General features: G+C 47.9%; 5 protein-coding genes across 5 annotated transcripts; 2 read left to right on the forward strand and 3 right to left on the reverse strand.

Moving 5' to 3' along the window:
* Positions 1-21: 21 nt before the first annotated feature.
* N7532_002159 (NAD(P)-dependent alcohol dehydrogenase) lies at positions 22-1,297 on the forward strand (the record flags this gene model as incomplete). The annotated part of the gene is made up of 3 exons (XM_056614653.1): positions 22-45; positions 117-245; positions 341-1,297. 3 exons carry the CDS (start codon positions 22-24, stop codon positions 1,295-1,297), a joined length of 1,110 nt encoding a protein of 369 aa, XP_056479694.1.
* Positions 1,298-3,804: 2,507 nt separating this feature from the next.
* N7532_002160 (uncharacterized protein) lies at positions 3,805-4,416 on the reverse strand (the record flags this gene model as incomplete). Its single annotated transcript, XM_056614654.1, has 1 exon — positions 3,805-4,416. The coding sequence occupies one exon, from the start codon at positions 4,414-4,416 to the stop codon at positions 3,805-3,807; it is 612 nt and encodes a 203-aa protein (XP_056479695.1).
* Positions 4,417-10,434: 6,018 nt separating this feature from the next.
* Positions 10,435-11,529, forward strand: N7532_002161 (uncharacterized protein; the record flags this gene model as incomplete). Its single annotated transcript, XM_056614655.1, has 6 exons — positions 10,435-10,552; positions 10,600-10,668; positions 10,755-10,856; positions 10,913-11,087; positions 11,144-11,237; positions 11,290-11,529. The coding sequence occupies 6 exons, from the start codon at positions 10,435-10,437 to the stop codon at positions 11,527-11,529; spliced, it is 798 nt and encodes a 265-aa protein (XP_056479696.1).
* Positions 11,530-12,649: 1,120 nt separating this feature from the next.
* N7532_002162 (uncharacterized protein) lies at positions 12,650-13,020 on the reverse strand (the record flags this gene model as incomplete). The annotated part of the gene is made up of 2 exons (XM_056614656.1): positions 12,650-12,718; positions 12,856-13,020. 2 exons carry the CDS (start codon positions 13,018-13,020, stop codon positions 12,650-12,652), a joined length of 234 nt encoding a protein of 77 aa, XP_056479697.1.
* A 3,315-nt stretch (positions 13,021-16,335) lies between these two features.
* N7532_002163 (uncharacterized protein) lies at positions 16,336-20,475 on the reverse strand (the record flags this gene model as incomplete). Its single annotated transcript, XM_056614657.1, has 6 exons — positions 16,336-17,152; positions 17,204-18,632; positions 18,689-18,834; positions 18,892-19,322; positions 19,378-20,334; positions 20,392-20,475. The coding sequence occupies 6 exons, from the start codon at positions 20,473-20,475 to the stop codon at positions 16,336-16,338; spliced, it is 3,864 nt and encodes a 1,287-aa protein (XP_056479698.1).
* Positions 20,476-22,149: the final 1,674 nt, after the last annotated feature.

The following is a 22,149-nucleotide window of genomic DNA, read 5'->3' on the forward strand; positions in this document are numbered from 1 at the left end:
TTTAAACCAAATACCGCAGACATGACCGTCGCAAAAGCTGCCAAGGTAGTCCCGACCCCAGTCATGGCCCAAATGCCTGGGTCTTTATTGCACCTGTTAACGTTAACAATTTCTAGACTGCCAATCAGGCCTTTGTACTGCATCCCGGAGGTAAATTTGTTTTTGAAGAACGCCCTAAACCCACGCTCCAGTCAGACCGAGATGTCATAGTCCGAGTCATAGCAACAGGACTCTGTGGTTCAGATGTGAGTGAAACGGCTTCGAATATTCCTGTTTCCCCTTCCTCCACTATTTCATTTTCCTTGGCGCAATAGAAGCTAACAAAGCCCTCGCCGTACAGGTCCATTACTGGCAACACGGTCGAATAGGGCCATACGTCGTCGAAGCACCTATAACACTGGGCCACGAATCCACAGGGGTCGTGGTAGAGAGCGGAAGCGATGTTCAAGGCCTCGCCGTTGGAGACCGCGTCGCCCTCGAGCCCGGCATCGCCTGCAATACCTGTAATCATTGTCGCGGCGGCCGCTACAACCTCTGCCAGGCGATGCGTTTTGCCGCGACACCACCTTACGACGGAACGCTCGCTACCTACTACCGCGTGCCTGCCGAGTGCTGTTTCAAGCTCCCATCCCACATCTCACTACGCGACGGTACCCTGATCGAGCCTCTTAGCGTAGCCGTGCATAGCTGCCGATTGGCAGGCGATATGCAGGAGAAATCAGTGGTTATATTCGGAGCAGGTCCTGTCGGATTACTCTGCTGCGCCGTTGCGCGAGCCTTCGGCGCGTCAACAGTTGTCGCCGTGGACGTCGTCCCGGCTCGCCTCGCTTCCGCTGTGAAATATGGTGCTACCATTACATACCAAATGAGCGCCGAGGATGCTGACAAGAATGCGGCAGATTTGTTGGCTACTGCTAGCTTAGATTCTGGTGCTCATATTGCCCTGGATGCGACTGGGGCTGAGCCCTGTCTGAACTGTGGTATCGCAGCCCTCGCGAAGGGTGGCACATTCGTCCAAGTGGGCTTGGGAAAGCCGAACCTATCACTTCCGGTAAGCCAGATCTGCGATAAAGAGCTTGTCTTCAAAGGAAGCTTTCGGTATGGGCCTGGAGACTTCAAGTTGGCCGTAGGATTGCTGCATTCGCGCCGAATCAGGATGGATGATCTCGTCACCCATGAATTTCCTTTCAGCCAGGCTGAGCGAGCTTTTGAAAATGTCGCCGGACGGGGTGGAATTAAGAGTGTAATCTACGGCCCGGATGTCAACGAGCAAGAGGCAAAAGCAAGTTTAATATAGCCCATGCCTTTTGTTAGAGTCATAGGCATTGAACCTTAAAATGGAACGAGCTCTGGCAAAGATCCTCGTACAGCTCTAGGCTTCTGTCGCATTTCCGCAGGACTAGCTCTTTCCCTGTTGTAGATAAGCTACTCATTGCGGAGATGTCTCGAAGGCTGCCTAAGGTCTTCACTTCTAGTTCCCTCTTCTTTTTCTCACTGTCATTTTTTCTTGTTTTTTCCCCTTTGGAAACATTAGAGAAGACGCAAATGGTATGTATCGAATGTTATGTCAAAATACGTAGAAAGTTGGCCAAGATCTCGACTCCTCAATAGAAAACTTGTCAGTCCATTTACTTCTCGTTTCTTCGAGCTACCGAAAGAGGAGATCTATGAGTGTTTCGATACATTCAAACATATCACGAGTCCAAATATTGGGAACAAAAAGGAGTGACAAGAGTCCAGACGCTTTCAGGTATTGAGAATCGTTTCATTCTATTAACTAGAACTCGATACCAGTCATTAGAATAGACTTATTTACGGGTTCTGGAACTATACATTTATCTCGAACTTCTGCTTCCATATTAGACAGCCAAGTATTTACATCATCCTAACCGGGCAGCCGTACCTGGCAGAAACCCATTTTCTCGTCCAAAACCATTGCCACGACTCGCAACTAACTTCTTAATCGCAAACGCACCAACGACGTGACACTGTCTCGGTGGATTCACTTGGTAATATGCCTTCGGGTCATTCTGGAAGGGTCAATGTGGAGGTTGTCCGGCATCGGTTGCCCACCCGAGTGAGGAGTGCATGTGAGCGATGTCGGCATCACAAATTTCGGGTAGAGTCACCCTACCATGACTTAATCGAAAGTTTCCCTTCGAACGCATGCTGAATAAGCGGCGTTGCCATAGTTGGTGTTATGAATTTAGGCCTTGCTCACTATGTGTTCGAGCCTATGTTGCTTGTCGACCCCTTCTGACAAGCCAGGCGCGGAAGATAAGTCGCCAGCGGTAAGGTGGAAACCGTATTCTAAGAGAATATCCTAGCTTACCATCAGGAAAAGGAAAAAAGCATTAAATCAGAGTCCATCTGCGTCCAGGGATCAGCCTGACTTCTCACAAAATAATTCCCCTGAGCAGCTGGGGGTTAGAAGTGACACTGCAAACACTTCTACCGCTCAGCCCCGGGCAGCAGATCCCCGTTCAAGGGGAAATGAAGCTGACAACGCCACAAACGTCAAGACCTTTTCGCCCCACCACTGCGACGAAGCCCAATCTGCGCTTGGGATTGCTCAGCGGATCTTTGAACTTGCCAGTCAACGTATCGACGAGGAGACGACCTCCGCCATTCCTGGTTACCAGGCTGGAATCAATGCCCAAACTAATGTTCCAGTATCATTAGGTGTGAGGAATGGCCAACGCTGCTCGATCTCGTCAATACTAGGAGCCGGCAGACGTGCTAGAAAACCCGACCTTTGTCACGCCCACATCGGATCAGGGCAGCTACGTACTATATTCTTCATACCAGCGGGAGCTGAACCGACTCTACTTGATTGCATCTCCAGCCGTCAAGGCTATTTTCGGCTCACGCACATTGGAGTTTTCCGATCAACCAGCGCGAGATACGTATTATGAATTGGCTAAGAATGCGACACAGAACCTCCAAAGCTGGTATGAACGTTTACCCAGCCACTTGTCCTTGGACCTGGAGCAAGACTTCCATGCCGATGGAAAACTAAGGTCGAGGGCATATGCGTTACAGTCCCAAAATGTCGTCATTCTACACGAACAGATGGCCTTGCGAATGAGGGGCTGTAGACCGATTTTTCTATTATTATTATTATTATTATTATTATTATTATTATTATTTATTCCTCAGGCTTTTCACGACCTTAGGTCGTATGTAGCCCCCTAGCTCGTGTGCACTGCTCCATAGGATATATACATTTGATAGCGTTACCACATGCGAGATGTCCGATTCAGATCTTCTTTCTCTTCACCCTTCAGAAGCCAACCGTCCTGTCTCCACTGCAAACGCGATGACGGCTCTGACAATCTTAATATCCGGTTTCCAAGCTCTTCCATTCGCTACACACGAATCTCCTCTAATCTCAGGTTTAACTCCTAGCATCTGTGACAGATTACCGAAGCTCGGACCTGTGGCCTCAATCAGCGCGCGACGCTGCTCATTCCACCGTGTACATCGAAGCAAGAAATGAGGGACTGTTTCCCGCTCAATGCCACATTCGCACAAATCACTATCAACCTTGCCAATTCGATGAAGATGTCCATTCAGTCTGGCATGTCCCGTGCGGAGTTGAGCTAGTATCGCTGCTTTCTCCCGATCCAGGCTGTCATAGAGCATCTTCGTGTAGGGTCCTGGGAGTGCCGAATCCAGCTGGCGAGTAAACTGGCCAGTGGTCCACAGTTGGAAGTGGTTCTTCTGGTGTTGTTTAGTATTCGCCCAAGCCCATCGCAATGCCGACGCCCGGAGCTGGACTTGCGCCCAGGGAGGGGGACTAACTTAGCAGTTCTCTTCTGTTGCTTCGCGTGCGAGGGTATGTGTTCGTGTAGTATTCTCGCGGTCTTCATCAATTGGTGGCTGCAGGCTGACCTTAGTTCCCATCTCCAACAGCTGGCCGATTGTGTTGGTGATCCTAGTGATAAGAGCCTGTCCGCCTTGAAGGTGCGGCTTCGCAAGCGAAAGCAAGACAGCAGGGTTGCTCACGACGATCATAACCTGGATTTTGTACGGTGACATCTGAATACGAGGGAGAATTGTCATGACATATGAGACAGCCTCCAGCACCATCCCCAGCTGTGCGTAATGAGCGTTGAGCGAGTCATCGTTTCCGACCGTCCGGTATGACGAGGCGATGTCGACTTGGTTAACACGAACAATCAGCCCCACTCCGACCAAACCATTGCGGACGCTGACACTGGTGAACAACCAGAGACGGGCATGGCCAGCCTCATGCAGCTCGTTCATATCAGATCCAACGGTGATGATCAACTCCCTGAGAGACCGTTGCCATGGATCTAGAGGGAAGGGTCGAATGACCTCCATGTCAGACAAGCATTGTGGTCCGTACTTCGCTGGTATTTTGAACGGTGACAGATACCTCCCATTCTGCATTGCGGCCGCCGCTCGACAGGACCAGAAAGGGTGATCCCTTGGTAAGGTGTGGCAGATGATCCAATGCTTCATGATGCGTGCTCGAAGGCGTACTACAGTCGGTTCAATCCCTGCCTCTGCCTCGGCGATGGCGAGCGCTGTGTTCCGGAAGACGCCCACGATCGCCTGAGACGCGACTCGCTGGATGGCTTCGAACGGCCGTCCGATTCCCGCCGCAACAATAGAATCCTGTCGTATAGGGCACCACACCGATGCTGCATAGTCAATCTTTGATGTGACTGTGGAGGAAAAGAGCTGGCGAGCTACCGAAGGAGGTAACCCGCGTAGTCGTCTTAGTGCAAGGACAGCTTTCATTCCTTTATTCACAGTCTTCCCGATATGCGATTTGAACCGTAGACCCTGGTCGAGTATCACACCAAGAATCTTAACTTCAGGCGCTGGGGCAACACTCGCTCCGTTTATGTGTAACGGGACCGCAGGCAGTTGGCGCAGCCGCTGGTTCCTTGTGAAGTGGATGAACGATGTCTTCTCCGCCTCGAAGGTTGCGCCAGATTGCGCCGCCCATTCTAACGCTCGTGGGATGACCTTCTGTTGGAGTATGGTTGTATTCGCCTCAGCAGACGAGCCTACCGTCCATCGTGTATAATCGTCAACAAAAGCGATTGCTCCCTTTCTTCTGGTGACAGAGACATCCACCAGATTTGCATTCAGGAATAGGAAAAGAATAGGAGAGAGCGGCGAGCCTTGCGGTAGGCCCGCATGCTCGATAGCCATTTCCTCGGATTGGTACATATTCACGATGATCGACGCCCGTCGCGAAGAGCAGAAACTGTCAACCCATCGGATTAGGACCTCCGGGATTCTTCGTTCTCGCAGTCTCTGCAACAGGACACCCCGGTCCACCCCGTTATATGCACCCTTAATATCGAAGCTCACCAGACTGAGGACTTTGCCCTCACGCCACGCATCGTGTATCTTTTCCATTAGGATGTTGAGCGCTTGCTCGCATGATCGCCTCTGGCGAGCGCCAAAATGATTTGGGGGCAGTAGCTGGTGTTTTTCGACTAGGGCTGAGATTCTGTTGGCGACGACTGCTTCTAGTACCTTTCCAAGGGTCGCCAACAGCGAGATAGGGCGGTATAATTTTGGCAACGATGGGTCACGTCCACTCTTGGGTATCACCACGATCTTAATTACCTTCCAAGCGCTAGGGAAGTAGCTGAGTCGGAGTGACGCTTGGAAGATTTCGACGACCCATTGTTTCACAGTAGGCCATATTTGTTGCCACACCACCACCGGCAGCGCGTCTGGTCCGGGGGCTTTCCATGATGCCATCCTCTTTAGAGCCACTTCGATCTCGTGTTCCGTGATCATTTCCATCGGAAGGGCGTCCGGCAGCGATTTGTCTCTTGGCGGCTCATCCTGGATATTGGGCAGCGGCGGAAAGAAGGTCCTAAGGAGTATATGGGCCTTCCCTGGTCATCATTGATCGTCTGGTCCCCCGAGCGCAGTGTAGGGACTATCCCTATGGATTGGTCACCTGGCTGGAGGTATCGTGCCGCTTTCCAGATGTTGTCGGTATTGTCAAGGAACTCTCTCCAATGCCGTCGTTTGGTGTCACGGATTGCTCGGTGGTACTGTCTCCGTGGATACAATGCCGTGTCTTCCAGCGCCGTAAGGTCGACTCCATACCGCCGAGCTTGCGTGCACCGATTTCGGGCCCATGTGTACGTGTTTCGCAATGCCGTTAACTCTGAAGTCCACCATCGCTTGCCGTATGGGGATGGCCGCACAACCGGGACTAGCTGGCGAATTGCTGCGCTTATCCTGCGAGTCAAGTGCCCTGCAGTCGCGTCTAGTTCCGAACGGTCGGTGATATCTGTGATCTCCGTCTCTAGGTCTCTTAACTCCCTGTTGATGTCGGCCCATGGAGCTTCGCGGAATGAGAAGCGGGTTGTCGGGGGAGGCGTTGGTCGTGCTTCGCTCTGGAAGGTTGTTTCAATTGCACGGTGGTCTGACCCATGTTCAACAGGGTGGATGCGACACCGCGTGACCCGCCTGCTCAGGTCCGTTGACGCAAGGACAAGATCGATGGTCTACCGATATGGGCCTTCCTCCCGGGTTGTGTTTTGGGGTGCGTCACACGGCCGTGTGCGTCACTCGGCCGGTGGACTACGTTAACATAATCCACGGTCGAGCTGACAACACGGCCGAGCTGACAACTTTGCCCGAACGCGCGCGTTTCCGCCAACCTACCTTCTTCAACTGCTCACCATGCCACCAAAACGCTCTAAATCATCTCGAAACTCCCTTGAACAAGAGGGTAAGATCCTATTAGCCCTCAAGGGCTTAAAAATGGCCAATATCGATCGTTAAATGCGGCTGCAACGCTATACGGTATACCCCGCTCATCGCTAAGAAATCGCGCACTTGGCGTATCCTCACGCATTGGCACACGCGCAAACGGCTATAAATTGACCCAATTAGAAGAGGATTCGCTTGTCAAATGGATCTTCTCTATGGATTCGCGTGAAGCAGCGCCTAGGCCTGTACTGTGCGAGAAATGGCAAATATTCTTCTTGCGGCGCGTGGATCAACTACTCCCATGACCGTTGGCGTGAATTGGGCACCAACCTTTATAAATCGCCGTGACGAGCTCCGTACGCGCTTCTCAAGATTATACGATTATCGACGTGCTCTAAACGAAGACCCGAAGTCCCTACGTGAGTGGTTTACGAAGGTCCAAAGCGTGGTCAATGAGAACGGTATTCAACCAGAGGATATACAGTCAACTCTCGCTTATGGCACGCCCAGAAATAGCACACATCGGGTAATGGCACCGAATATTCGTGGACGGACCCACTTTTCCCCCTTTTACCATATAAATAGACCACTTATGGCACATCTCAGTTATAACTAGCACACATTTTCCCTCCTGTTTTTGCTTAGTCATAATAAGCCGACCAATCACAATGCAGAATTCAGTCGCACTTTCGGCCGAAATGCCAACCACAAGGCGAGCCAGGAAGGGCATACCTGACGCTCAGAAGCAGGCTCTACGCGTCTATGCATCCGAAACACAACCTACGCCTTCTCAGCGAGCCTGCGTTGAGTGGTCTCGATCCCAATTTGGTCGACTTATTGATCGGGCCACTGTCTCAAAGATCCTTTCATCCAAATACCAGCATCTTGATACTGGTCCAGCAAGTCTGAATATGCGCTCATCGACATCACATTGGCCTATATTAGACCAAGCTCTCTTTGAATGGCAGCAACGACATCAGGATGCCGGCTTTCCTATAACAGGCCCACTACTTCGGCTTAAAGCTTTTGAGTATTGGAGGAAAATCCCTGAATATGCTGAACGTCCAGTGCCCCTTTTCTCTGATGGGTGGCTTACTCGGTTTAAACAACGTCATTCCCTCCGCTATCATACCTTCCATGGTGAATCTGCATCAGTCCCAGCCTCGATACACGATGAGATAAAATCTATTTAGGCGATCTGCAGTCAATATCAACCAGAGGATATATATAATATGGATGAAACTGGGCTTTACTAGCGCCGTATGCTAAACGGTGGTCTATCAACAGATAGTTATGCTGGTCACAAGAGAGATAAGGCCCGAATCACTATAGTAGTTTCAACGAATCCTACTGGATCAGACCGAGTGCCTCTATGGCTGATTGGTACTGCAAAGACACCGCGCGCTCTTCGGGGGGTAAATATCCGAGCTATTGGATGTACCTGGCGCTGGAATAGGAAAGCGTGGATGCGCAGTGGTATTATGGGTGAATGGCTTCGCGCGTTTTATAAGCATATTGGCAAGCAACGACGCGTTCTGCTCTTGCTAGACAATTTTAGCGCACATCTATGTGCGCTTGAAGATGCACCGCCACCACCTAATATCAAGGTGGTATTTTTCCCAGCAAATGCGACATCGGTTTATCAGCCATTAGATCAAGGAATCATCCAAAATCTAAAGCACCATTATCGGAGGAATGGATGATATGGATGATTAATATCCTTGACCGGAACCTCGATCCGAACAAGAAAATGAGCCTCAATTACACCCTCCGCTGGCTTACCCAGGCCTGGCGAAATGATGTTCCTGATCAGACTATACAGAACTGCTTTATTAAGAGCACTATCGTTAGTCGCTGCACTGATCAGATACAAAGTGCGCCAAGGCCAGAACCGCTTGAATTAATGCCTCTATACCAGAGCGTGATCAACCGGTTTCCTGCAGATGTGGATAGCGATACACATACAGTCATGTCATTGGATAATTTCTTAAATCCATCAGGTGAAAATGACTTCGGTGAGCCTGATTTATCGGATATCATCGCCGACATATCTGGTGATGGTGGTAATGATGATGACCCGGATGATGAATATATATGTGGACCACCAGTAGAGCTTCCGTCTGGTGCTGAAGCTATTAATAGTATTCAGAAAGCTCCTCTATGGGCTCAGCATCAAGAGGGTACTACTGAGGAAAATATACGTCAACTAGAGGGGTTAGAACATCTATTCAATAGGCTACAGTTGGATGGGAGGAAACAGAGGACATTAGATGACTTCCTATTTAGGAATCAATGTATGTCGATCAATATAACCAAAATAGTCATCCGATCACAATAAGCGCAATTCACTTATGGCACGCAAATTCTCTTGGATGGTGGGGTGTGCCATAAGCGAGAGTTGACTGTATATAACTTTGACGAGACCGGATTCGCGATGGGCCTTATATCAGGGCAGAAGGTGGTTACCCGAGCAGAATACTACGGTCGGAGATCGATTTTACAGCCAGGAAATCGCGAATGGGTTACTGCGATCGAAGCAATCTGCGCTGACGGCTATTCACTGCCGCCATGCGTAATATTTAAAGGCGAGGTCTATATCGAGAGCTGGTTTGATAACCTTCCAGGAGATTGGCGAATTGAAGTTTCGAAGAACGGCTGGACTACCGATGAGATTAGGCTTCGCTGGCTGCAAAAGCTATTTATTCCATCAACGAATTCGCGTGTTCGAGGTAGATATCGGTTATTAATTCTTGATGGCCACGGTAGCCATCTTACACCTCAATTTGACCAGCTCTGCACAGAAAACGATATTATACCGCTTTGTATGCCGTCACATTTCTCGCATATTCTACACCGCTTGATGTTGGGTGTTTTGCTGTGCTTAAACGCGCATATGGTCGCTTCGTAAGCGATCTTGCCCGGGTCGGATACAATCATATCGACAAACTCGATTTCCTCGCAGATTATCCTCAGGCGCGTATAGAGGCCTTCCAACCACAGACTATTCGAAATAGCTTCGCAGCTGCAGGTCTTGTTCCAATAAGCCCAGAACGTGTGCTTTCGAAGCTTAATATCTCACTCCGAACACCTACACCACCGAGTAGTCGACCAAGCAGCAGTTCAAGCTCATTCAGCGCAAAGACGCCTAAAACTGCGGTTCAACTAAATAACTAGAACCCGGGTTCTGGTAGAACGAGTGTCAAAAAATAACGTGACCGCCCCACTAGGCCGGAATATTAATGTTCCGGATTTTGGCCCTCGCTCAGCTTTATAGTGGAGCAAGGGCCAAAAACTTTTGGCCCTTGCCAGGTACACGTAAGCCGGCTACGGCTAATTTAATTGGCTTATAAGACCCTGTTCTCCATTGACTAATATACGCTAATTGTATACCTGAACAATAACCTCAATTTACTGCACTCAAGTTTTTCTACATATCATGAGCATATCGCAGCCAAGGTTTGCAGCCATTGTTTTCAAACAAAGGAGGAGGCTCAATGGCGGAATTCACTACTGCACTTTCCTTTCATATAGCCTGCCACCTATTTTGGGCAGTTATGCCTAGTAAATGTAAACAAAGCCTGTGATATATATATACACAACATACACTCAACAAGCTCTCTCTCCTACCCTCCCTATCTTTATTTTGCATAACTCTCCACACATTGTCTCGCTCGCTTTTGACATATTGCTCACATATTATTTGCTTATGTTGAAATGGCTGATCACACAAGTTTCGCCACCTTTAAAGGCCACCAACTACCTCGCGCGTTCTTTGAGGCAGATGGTGTAGAGACTGCTATGAACCCACACCTAGTGTTTGGTTACCACCATGGTTTGTTGTTTTGTTGACCTCGGAAAACATATGCTGATCATATGCAGGCCCTATTATTGACCCTAACCCAAACTGGAAGCCCGTGGCCTGGCATACAGCCCACCTGGCAACCCTCGGTATCAGATCACCGCTGCTGATCTGGCTAACCCGACTGATATGCCTCCAAACCCACGTCTTCGGCTATCTAAAATAAACACTCTAGTTTGCCCAGTGGTGGAGAACCCACCCGTGCACCAGTGCGGCCAAACATTTGAGTCGCAGCCCGACTTTCGTCGGCATATGCGTCAGGTGCATACCGGCTGCTGTAGGCATTTTTTTCTTCACATATGTGAGAGTTATGCTAACCAATGAACACTGTAGTTGTTAATCCTGACCGCAAACCTATATCACGTGAAGAGCGTGTCGAGGGTCAGAATACTCTTGTCAACTATGTTCGCAGTGGGCAGTGGAGTCAGGATGTTTTCATGAACGAACCAGGCCGCGGCCCAGCGGCCGGCCCGATTGGCCACTACGCTGATAACCTGACTAATATTGCGTAAGAATTTTGTATGCAGAACTTAAGCATATAGCTAACATATCTGATTGTTCTAGCCGACATGACCGCTACTGGCGCCAGGGATACGGTTCTAATTACAATCGCGAGCAGCAACCCGTCACACCTACTAGTGGCGGACGTAGCAGACGCGTAAGTTAACATTATTTTGTTAATACGCCAACCATATGCCAATCATATGCAGCGCGGACAAAACCCTCCTCCGAACCCCGTTCCATTTATGACCCCCACTCAGCTGCATGTGGCCGACGGCATGAGTACTACCCCTGACGACTCTAGCGAGGAGGAGTATATCTCCGATGATAACGGTAATGAAGATGGAAATAGAGATGGCGACGGTAATGGAGATAGTGATAGCGACAGAGAAGGTACCGGAGGTGGTGATAGTGCTGATGATAGTGCTTTTGCACCTGCTTCTCCTTAGCTGGGCCTTTACGCTGTTAGTCCTCCGAATTAGGATATATATTATGCACATTTTGAGAGGGTAAGTGATCCGTTTTTCGTCATGATAATGATTGACGACTTCAATGTTTTACATCTCAGAACAATATGCAATCACCGTACACATACTCAATGAAATGAATGTTTTAGATATGCAAAACATATGCTATTCCTATGTACAGAGAACTATTTAACGCAATGAATCTAGCCGTTGCCTTAGCTTCTGAATCCGTTCACGTCGTTCTATCAATTCGATCTCTTGCTGGAGCCGTTCCTCTTCTTTTTGTAGCTCAGCTAACTCAGTCAACTGTGGCTGGATTGATAGTGAGCGAGTTGAGCATGAGCGAGAGCGAGATGATTGAATAGTTTGTGTATCAGATATTGAAATTGAATCTGAATTGATATCTGAACCAGGACGCGGAGGCGGCCCCATAAGCGATGTAGATATTTCAATTGAATCATACGGATTGCTAGGCTTGTAGGGCATATGCGACTTTCTTTTCCGACGTTCTGCTGAAGCACGGTTTCGTATGTCTGGAAAGAAGTTATTACATAAGTTAAACATATATCAACCATATACTAAAAAACCAGAACTTACTCTTTCGATGACCTGCTTTCGAGATACGTGAAACAGCATCTGCGGGCTTCCATGTTGAGTGGCGACCTTCTTCAGCAGCAAGCTTTGTCTTTTCAACCATATTGTTAACATGCCGCTTTGTCCTAAATGTAATAAGTTAGTGATATGTTAACCATATGGAGAGCTGCTAGATACTTCAAAATCGCTGCCAAGAGTGACTGCTTTCGTCCAATAGCTTCATTATCCACAAAGTGGCTGCTTTCACAGATCCCAGTATGATGTGGCGCCGCCATCCACCAATAGATTGGAATTCTAGAGGCCTCACGTGTGAGGCCTGCTAATATCCATGGCGTTCGCTTATTCTTAAACCAATTAGCCGTTTCAGGCCATACTTCAGCACATTGATCCATGTACCCAAGAACTGTGGATAGGTCATCCGCTCGGAGTATCAAATCGATAAATGGAGTAGCATCATGGGCCCCGAATTTCTTTTTGAATGCTCGTTTAACATGGGTTTCACAGAAAATTAGCACTCGTTGTAAATGCTCTTGCCATGTCCAACGTGGATCCAACGACGCAAGATAATCACCAAGTCCTAGTATGTTTAGCATATGTTTAGCATATGTTAAAAAGATCGCACGTACCAGGTGCCTGTTTCTTACACATATCCAAAGTGACAGTGCGAATCCCCTCCGCCGAATCGTTAGCACCAAGTTGATACGCCCAACACACTGGCTTACGACCAACGTCACTGAGGACTTGGAATAGCCTCTCAAAAAGGGACTTATATGCATGGCGTGTCTCCAAATTCATGAAAACATAAGCGTAAGTGTTGATCCGATTAGCCTCTCGATTCCATGAAGCAATAGTGAAAACATTGGTTTTGCCAGAGACCATCTTGAATGCAAGATCCATCTCAATATAACGCACTGTCTGGAAGAGCTTAGCCTGTTCGTATGTGCAGCATATGATGAGAAAATGTTGACGATCTTCATCAAAGAAATAGACGTCACGAATCCATTGTTCATCCGGCTGTTTAGCCTGATCAAAGAGATATTCCCGCCAGACCCCTGCAATATCCGTGCCAAGAGGATAAGATAATAGTCTTTGTTTCCGAATAAGGGCTGTAACCCGATCTTCCACATGTAAACTAGAATGGAGCCCTTGTAAGGTCGATTGGTCATATTTCCTGAGTAATGCCTTGAATTGAGGCGAAATCATCAAAGAGCGAGCAGTTAATCCTAAGATATCATGCTCTAAAATAGCCCCATGGACTTGTTGTGCCACAGTGCGAGGAAGCTTATCTGGTGGTGGTGGGAAATGTGTATGGTTACCACGACCAACCAATAACACAAATGGAAAGCGATGCCATGAATATGGGATGTAAAAATCAAATTTCACATTACAATCTCTCTTGACGAGATGTCCAATCCCTGTTTGATGGATGAAGTCTATAATAATAAGACGGTTAACATATCAATTACATATGTAAAACATATGTTTATCAGACTTACCACAGCGTTGATTAGTCCGTCCTCGGTTAGCCACAAAATGGCAGTTATTATCCCGATAGCTTGATTGAATACCAGAGGTTTCAACTAAAACCTTGAGAAATTCAGGATGAATGTTATCGCCATGGCTTATGGTTTGTACATAATGCCAATCTTCAGCCTCATTTAAGGATGGGCATCCAATTCGCCAGATCCCATGATTAGCCCAGATACAAGGATACTGATCCTCGCAGGTTAAGACTCCTGTGGTATGCTTGCATCGTCCTGGAGAATTCCAGTTCCGCATAAAGCCAAAATAGTATCTGATAAACAAATTAGTATAGTACTGATATGTCATACATATGTATCACATATCCACATACTCTCGAGTCCGTTGTTCAATCTCCTGTCGAACAGAACCATAAACTGGGACTGCTGCCTTTTGACGAAGTTCCCAAAAGATATGAGGATCAACCCGATCATATTGTTCACATGGAGTGATTATATCAGGATGAGTTGACTCGCAGTGATGAATTCCATGGCATCGATATTGGCGATGCCATACTCGAGAGTCTGGATCTTTAGGCTTTGTAGAAAGAAGTCTCAGAAAAATAGAGTTTGGGCGTCCAGTATTTTCAAGCGAGAATTGTATCTACAAAATTATTATTAATATACTTCACACATGTTTACCATATGTGACACTTACATTTGATGAAAGAGTAGCAAATGCCTCAAGCGCATTATCTTTCATCAGATTTGTTCCCAAAGGGCTTTTTGAGAGATGAATCAGATGTAGGATACCACGTTGGGATACAGCTGGGTATTCCGGGATCAAGAAATGGTTTTCTTGATCAAATGCCTGTACTTTACTCCTACTACTAGCACTAATAGTAGCACCATTTTGTGTGAGATCAGAGTTTTGTAGTCCCATATTGAACTCAATGGTAGGCTGTGATTCAGCGTTATCCACTGGTTCATCAGATATAGAATCCTGCTCTGAAACATCTAAATCCTCAAATGTTTCTTCACAGTCTTCATATACTGACCCAGCCTCAGCATTATCTTGCAGCTAATGAAAAAAATCTTGTTAACATATGCAATTCATACGTAAAAAAATATGTGAAAAAAAAGGGAATACCTTAGGAAGATCATATACTAGTGATGTGAGATCATTTCTTGCAGCATTTTTTCGACGTAGGTCCTGTATACGTGCCAAGTCCCATGGCGGATACTCCGGAAAAGTTGGTGGCCGAACTGGAAGGGCTCGTGGAAGTGGAAGGTCGTCCATAATGCATACAGAGACGGTGAAAACAAAAGGTAAAGGGTGAGGAATAGGGGTAAATAATAATAAATAACGCTAGTTGGCACTAAACTTTAGCAAGCGAGGGTCAGAATTTTGGCCCTTGCTCCACTACAAAGCTGGGCGAGTGTCAAAATTGAGTGGGGCGGTCACGTTATTTTTTGACACTTGTTTTACATGGTGCCCGAATAGAACCAACGGGTTTGCTGACTAAGACTCAACCCAACCCGTGGGTCGGGTTTTCGTGGGCGGGTTTTGGCGAGGCCTAGAGGATATCCTATCCGGAAATAGGACCGGAGCACACTGCAGAATAGGACCCGATCCTATCCAGGAATGGGGAGGACTAGATGTAACGACACTCCATGTACTTAGTTCTTCGCGATCAATTGCACATCGTTACTTCGATCTACTGTTGATTCAATCTTCCCTGTTCGATATAAAGCCAAACATACTTCGAGTAGGGGAGCTCTTCGGACTGACCTACTTGGCGTACTCGACTGGTGCACCTTTGTAAGCATCCTAAAGACCCGGACCCGCAGTAGGGTGTGGCATCGCAACGGTACGTTTGTGGACCACTTGATGGTTCAGCATACTAGGCAAGTATCACCCGGAACAACACTCAGGTTCACCACGTCTAGTTAAGAGTGTGTAACAATAAGTTAGCTGTTAGCTAAATACCTAAAAAGACAGCTAAAATCTTTATAAAATATATGTCATAGACTTCCCTATAATCCTGTTTGATCATGCACGGGTCACCTGTACTCCCAACACCTGGCGTTTCTCGATTGATTGATCTTGATGCTAATTTGTAAAGGTGAACCTTCTGGTATTTGCTTCCATGATTCCCGATCGGCATACCTCTCTCAGCTTATGCGAGATACCCCAATTATTATGAGTTTGCATTTCCTACATTACATCGACAAAGAGAATAAGAAAACTGACTTCGATTAGTGACAGTTGTGACGGATGAACCTGGGAATAGCCTCATCTCATGGAAGGGTGCCTGAGGCATAATTTTGGGTCGTTTGCACTACGCGTTTGCTGGTGCACGTTCGCTGGGTACTTAAACCCTCTTTTTCTGGCGGACTTTCTTTCTTTCTCCTTCCTTCTTCATCTTCAAGATTCTCGTCTGTAGGCACCAAATGAATCTGTTTCTTTCGAGCGGCCCGTAACAACAGTCAAGTTTCAACAAACTGCTTTCCGCTTTTCTTGACCCAGTCCACCCAGTCCCGCCCGGATGAAGCCAGTATACAACACTCAGGACAATAAAAAAAGGTTTAATCAAAACTTCATATTCGAGGAATGTTTCTTCCGTACATAAGTAGATCGATGCTCTAGATGATGTTACAAAGGCAACCCAAGTAAGCCGCTCTATGACGTTATTCGAACAAAGCAAGAGCGGAGAAAAAGAAAACAAAAGCATCAAGGCGATGCCGTAACCGTAATCGGAGGCACAGCAGTCGCTGATGGCGTCCGCAGACGTTCAGGGCTTTCCTGTCGAGCCGGCTTGGCCGGAGGAGGAGATTCCTCATATATAACATGAATCTCATTGATAGCACGAGTATTCGACAACTCCAGCGAGGGATCGGTATTATCGGTTTCCTTCGCACCGCGAGAGAACTTGCGACGAGTAAAGCGCGTCACTGGTCGGAAAAGAATCCTCAATCCACGAGCAACACCATTAAATCCCTTCGCGATTGGTCGCAGGATAAATGTCATTGCATCGACGACGGCATTGAACACAATGCCGAAATGTCGGTCGGGTATTATGCGCAAAACAATTGCCCAAGGCAAACAGCCCAGCGAGCAGATAATGCAAACTGCCCAGAGGATACCTGACAACCGGGTCACACTGAAGGCCTCGCCGCCAATGAAGATAATCATAATCTGGCCGCCAACCATGACTGCATTGATGCCCAAGAACCAGTAGTTGCGGAGCACACCTTCGAAAACGTTGAACTTGTTGTCGAGGCGACGGTTGTTGAGTTCATTGAAGATTTGCATCCAGACAAATGTATTAAAGACAACTGTGGAGAGCTGCTTAGAGCGATGCTCTATGTCGACACTGTCCAGGTGAGAGTCGAGTAAATTGTCGCCAGCAAAGTAGAGCATAAAGATGACAGCGAGCTTGTAGACTGATTGGCCGAGAATCATTTTCCACATTGTCAACGTGAACAGCGAGGCACTCTTGGGGGCGGGTTTACGGTCGAGAATTTTCTCAGTTGGAGCATCGGTTGCTCTGCATGAGGTTAGTGAAAATAGAGACAGAATTCGAATATGGGAAACTCACAAAGCTAGGGCCGCGAATGTATCCATAATCAAATTCACCCAGAGAAGTTGCACAGCGGTAAGAACACTGCTGTTCGAGCTGCTGTAGACAGAAGAGACGAATGTCAAGATCACAGCCGTGATATTGACAGTAATCTGAAACTGCAAGAACTTGGCAACAGCGTCATTGACAGCTCGTCCCCAAGAAATAGCAGTGACGATAGATCGGAAATTATCATCCAGCAAGATTATCGAGCTGGCCTCCTTCGCGACCTCGGTACCAGCAATTCCCATAGAGAAGCCAACATCCGCAGTGCGAAGAGCAGGGCCGTCATTAGTGCCATCGCCAGTGACAGCGACTGTCTCTCCAAGAACTTTAAGACGCTCGACCAAGATACGCTTGTCTTCTGGGGAAGAGCGCGCTAGGATCTGTAAACGGGGAATCACACGATCCATCTCCTCATCTGAGAGCTGTCGGAACTTAGGACCTTCCATGACCAGCCCATCTTCAGTCTTGATGCCGCAAGAAGAGGCAATTGCGGTAGCAGTTGCAACATTGTCTCCAGTAACCATCTTCACCTGGACTCCAGCAGAATGGCACTTGCGGATTGCTGGGGGGACTTCGGAACGAAGGGGGTCTTGAATTCCCACGACTCCAACCCAAGTCATGCCCTGGAAGACATCGTCAAATTCTGCCGCAGAAGCATCGTCTTCATGTCTTTTGGCCTCCTTTGGTGGCCAAGAGGTAAAGTCCTTGTACAAGATACCGATTGTGCGAAGAGATCCCTTAGCGTACTGGTCGATGGTCTCCAGAATACTCCGTCTCTCCTCCTCGGACAATGGCTGTGTTTGCAAACCCTTCTCTCCGACGTCAAGGTCTGTGATCTGCGTATTGCAGGCGTCGACCATGAGTTCTGGTGCACCCTTAACAAGGAGTCGGTATCCAGCTCCGGGATTACGGTACACAACACCCATACACTTGCGCGCAGAGTCGAAAGGGATGAGCTGGGTGATCTCGGCGGATCCACGATCAAAAGCGAGGTCCATACCGAGATAGTCCTTCGCCATTTGAAGAAGAGCAACTTCAGTCTTGCTGCCAACGAACTGCTTCCGTCCTTCCCGCTCCTCCTCGAAGGCGGTCGAATTTAAAGCAACGCTTTTGATGATTAGATCTCGCGCAGGCGCCGAAAATCCCTTGAAGAATTCCGCCGTGGATTTCGCAGAGTCGTCAGTCTCAATCTCTGTTGGCGATTTGAAGCTCTGGCTAGTTCCCCAGGTACCGGCAACGACTGTCATTTTGTTCTGCGTCAGGGTACCTGTCTTATCGGAGCAAATAACGGTGGCATTCCCCATTGTTTCACAGGCACGCAGGACACGGACGAGGTTGTTCTCCTTCACCATGCGAGTAGTAGCAAAGGCAAGGGCAAGGGTTACTGCCAAAGGTAGACCCTCTGAGCAAAATCATTTAGTATAATGATACCAAAGAATATAGAGAGGTTTTACTTACCTGGAATAGCCACGACAATAACGGTGACAGCAACAATCAAGATGTCAACGAACTCCTTGCCCTTCTCTGCAGAGCTGACATTCGGATGATTCGGGAGGTCGGCCACAAATCGGAACAAAAGAACAAGGAATAAGATGATAGCAGCGCTAGAGTAATCGTTATTTATAACTCTTGTGTATTTCTGCGTTGGCTTGAAAACTTACCCCGAGCCTAGATATCCAATCCAGTTTGCGAGACGACCCAGTTTAACTTGAAGCGGCGTAGGATCATTGGTTGTCTGAAGCGACAGCATGATCCGACCATAAGTAGAGTAACGTCCAACGCTGGTGACTACATATGTGCCGATACCTTCGAGGACATTGCTTCCAGAGATCATGAAAGGGTCACTTTTCTTCGTTACAGAGCCCTCGACGATTTGCTGCCAGACTTCGTGGCCGTCGGTCTTCTTCATCTGATCCGATTCACCGGTAGCCGATGACTCGTCGCATTTCACACCGTGTCCTGAGACCAGAATGCCGTCGGCCGGAATGGAGTCGCCGGGCTCCAGATGGAGCACGTCGCCAACCATGATCTCTTGAATTGATAGCTTCATGGACTTACCGGACCGGATTACCTTCACCTCGCGGTCGTCTTTCTGTGAAGCGTTAGCGAAGTCGAAAAAAGAGTTTACATAATTTTTCATTACATACCTTTCTATTAAGCTTAGCAAATTGCCTTTCTTTTTGCCAGTCATTGGCGGCAGTAACAATAGTGACAATGAGAATTGCCACAACGATAGCCACACCTTCCACCCATTCTACACCTTTTCCTCCATCTATACTTTCATAGATCCCCAAGGACAATGAGATTATCGCGGCGATAGTCAGAAGTATTATAATTTTATCGTTGTATGCAATCCAGAATAGCTTCAAGAAGCCAGTAGACTTCCGAGCTGGCAGTCGGTTCTGACTAAAAACACGAATGCGGTCTTCGAATGGTGAGCCTTCTCCAGCAGATACTGGCACCGACTTCGAAGGGGATTCTTCAAGAGGCGGCTTGCTCATTGACGGGCGTTTATTATATAATGGTGGCATGACTTGTTGGAAATCAACTGTGCCTTCCAACCGTCCTTCATCAACAGACAGACCCGCGCTGAGATCTGTTCGAAGTCCCCGCTCCAATCCTTGTAAACCGCCGAGAGCATGAAAGGCAGCAAGGGACTTGGGGTTCTGCATCTTATTCAGCTGACCGGGTGAGAAGGAGAAGCGATTATTCTCGATGAGGAAGTCAGCCTCGTTTCGGAGATCTGGTGCCAGTGCTTCAGACAAAGGGACATCGTCGTAGACTGCTTTGCTAGTATGTGAAGGACCAACTTCCGAATTAGCCCTTGATCGGCTCGGGCTCATCGTGGGTGCAGTAGATGCAAATGACTCCGATCGCGGACGTAATGTGTCACCGTCAATCGACGATGAAGGCCGATGCGATGAGTTGTGGACCATCAGGCGTGCTGGGTCCGGATGATCTGGATTCCATGCCATGTCTGGCGAAAGTGCAGAGGTGGGAGATACAGGAGGTACAGGAGATGCGGGGGATATTGGAGAGTGAGGTTGATCTGTCGGACCAGAGCATGAGGAAGATGCAGCAGCAGATGAAATAGATAATGAACGCTATAAGAAAGGCATTAATACAAGTTTGCCGCGAAATGTGTGCATGGGGTAAATTACCTCTCTGTCCGAAGGATTCGTTACTATGACAGGGCTCAAGAATGAGCCCTGCTGAGACGACTCGTGGTTTGATGATGAAGCCATGAGGTGTTCGCACCGTTGGGTTGATGGGCTGATAGGTATGAAAATGGTGCAACGAGGGTATGCTCTCGCGCGAAAGCCCGTTTCAAGGAATGGTATTAACAGGTCAAGTTGTATTCCCTCTCGAAGGGGGCTGTGTCAATATGCCCAGAGCCGCCCAGTCCTGATGTGTCTTACGGTCATAGACGGTGTCTTTCAACTCGCTAAAGAAACAAGAAAACGCCAAGGTGAGAAAATTGTTTTATCCATAGCCTAGATTCAGCAGAGAGGAGTGGAGGTAGTCTGATCAATATGGTTGTTTGCGACCTAGGGTGTTCCTAACCGACTTACGTTAAAGACTTATGTTAAGACGCAAACACAGCCTCGTTCACGGCGAATAGCCTCGGATCGCTGTACCACGAAGTACGGTACAGTTAAGAGAGTGGATGGCAACGGAGGCGAGTGCAAGCTCATTTCCAGCTGGAGATGAAATCATGAGCAGGGAGAAGTAGGTGTGACCAGCTATCTAAGCACTCGACACATGGATGACGAGCTTTAGGCGCCGGAACGGTCTCCAGCTTGCTTGAGTTTGGTCTCTGCGAGACGCCGCACATCATGACACAGAATCCTGTAGTTTCTGGGGCCCGCCAAGATGAGGTGATCCAATAAAAAGTGGATATGATGGGTTTGGGCTTGCCGCCGCGTGCCAGTGTGCCAGAGTGGAGTAATTGATTGAGGCGCAGTCAATCACTCTACCATCCATGATCCAATGCAGTCCAACTCACAGATTCTGGCTCGAACCTTCTTTATAGCAGGTTGAGTCCACCATCGAACGAAAAGTGAGCAATTCGAACTCCGTGTGTGCTTCTCCGGAAGGAGGCGCGAATATGCTGGGTGCGTCATCTTCCTCATTTTTAATTCTGGGCAGAGGGCACGAGTACTGACGTCAGCGCTAGAGGTGTGAAAGCGTTCCGCGTCATGGAGCATGAATAACGTGTGAAATGGAATCATAAAGCGATCTGTGCAAGAATACAGATTGGCGTCCGTAACAAAGTCACCCAATAGTTTTCTCGATCGAGTAAAGCCGGAGTGACGAGTTGGCGATCGGCATCCACGCTATGACTGAGCCACATCTGTGGCAACTGTGGCGGTGCTACTCAATATGGACGAACTCACATTATATACATCTAAACCCTGTAGTACGAGGAAACTGAGGTCGACATGAGATGCGTGGCTGGATATAGGCAGCATACCGACGAGCTGATTTTACCTATGGTACAACCTCAATGTACCATTTTAAGTTACAGCTTCATTTATCTTCACTGCCCCCTTCTAGGCTGTTATTGTACTAGGTCGTCACTCAACTTTTTTTGGTTGAATTTAGGCTTCGATTAATAATTATCAGAAATTTTAAGAGTCGAAGCCCAAGAGTGGCTTATTACAATATTGATAATTGCCTTTCCGAGCCAGAAATGGAAAGATGAACATAACTTCGACAAAATGAAGGGAGAAATAAGGGGTTTCTACCAGACAAGGACGAGAGGAAAATGACAAAAGTGAAAAATGAGAGCACCTTTCGAAGGAAAGACACATCCATCCCACAGAGTTGCAGACTGTGCCTCTGTAGGAAAGGAAACAGGTTGGGAGGTGGCTGAAAAGAACAGTGAAGAAATAGAAGAATAATCCACAGTGCTGTGA

This window comes from Penicillium argentinense, assembly GCF_028826775.1.
Source record: "Penicillium argentinense strain IBT 30761 chromosome Unknown utg000002l_segment0_segment0, whole genome shotgun sequence".
Taxonomy (NCBI): Eukaryota; Fungi; Ascomycota; class Eurotiomycetes; order Eurotiales; family Aspergillaceae; genus Penicillium; species Penicillium argentinense.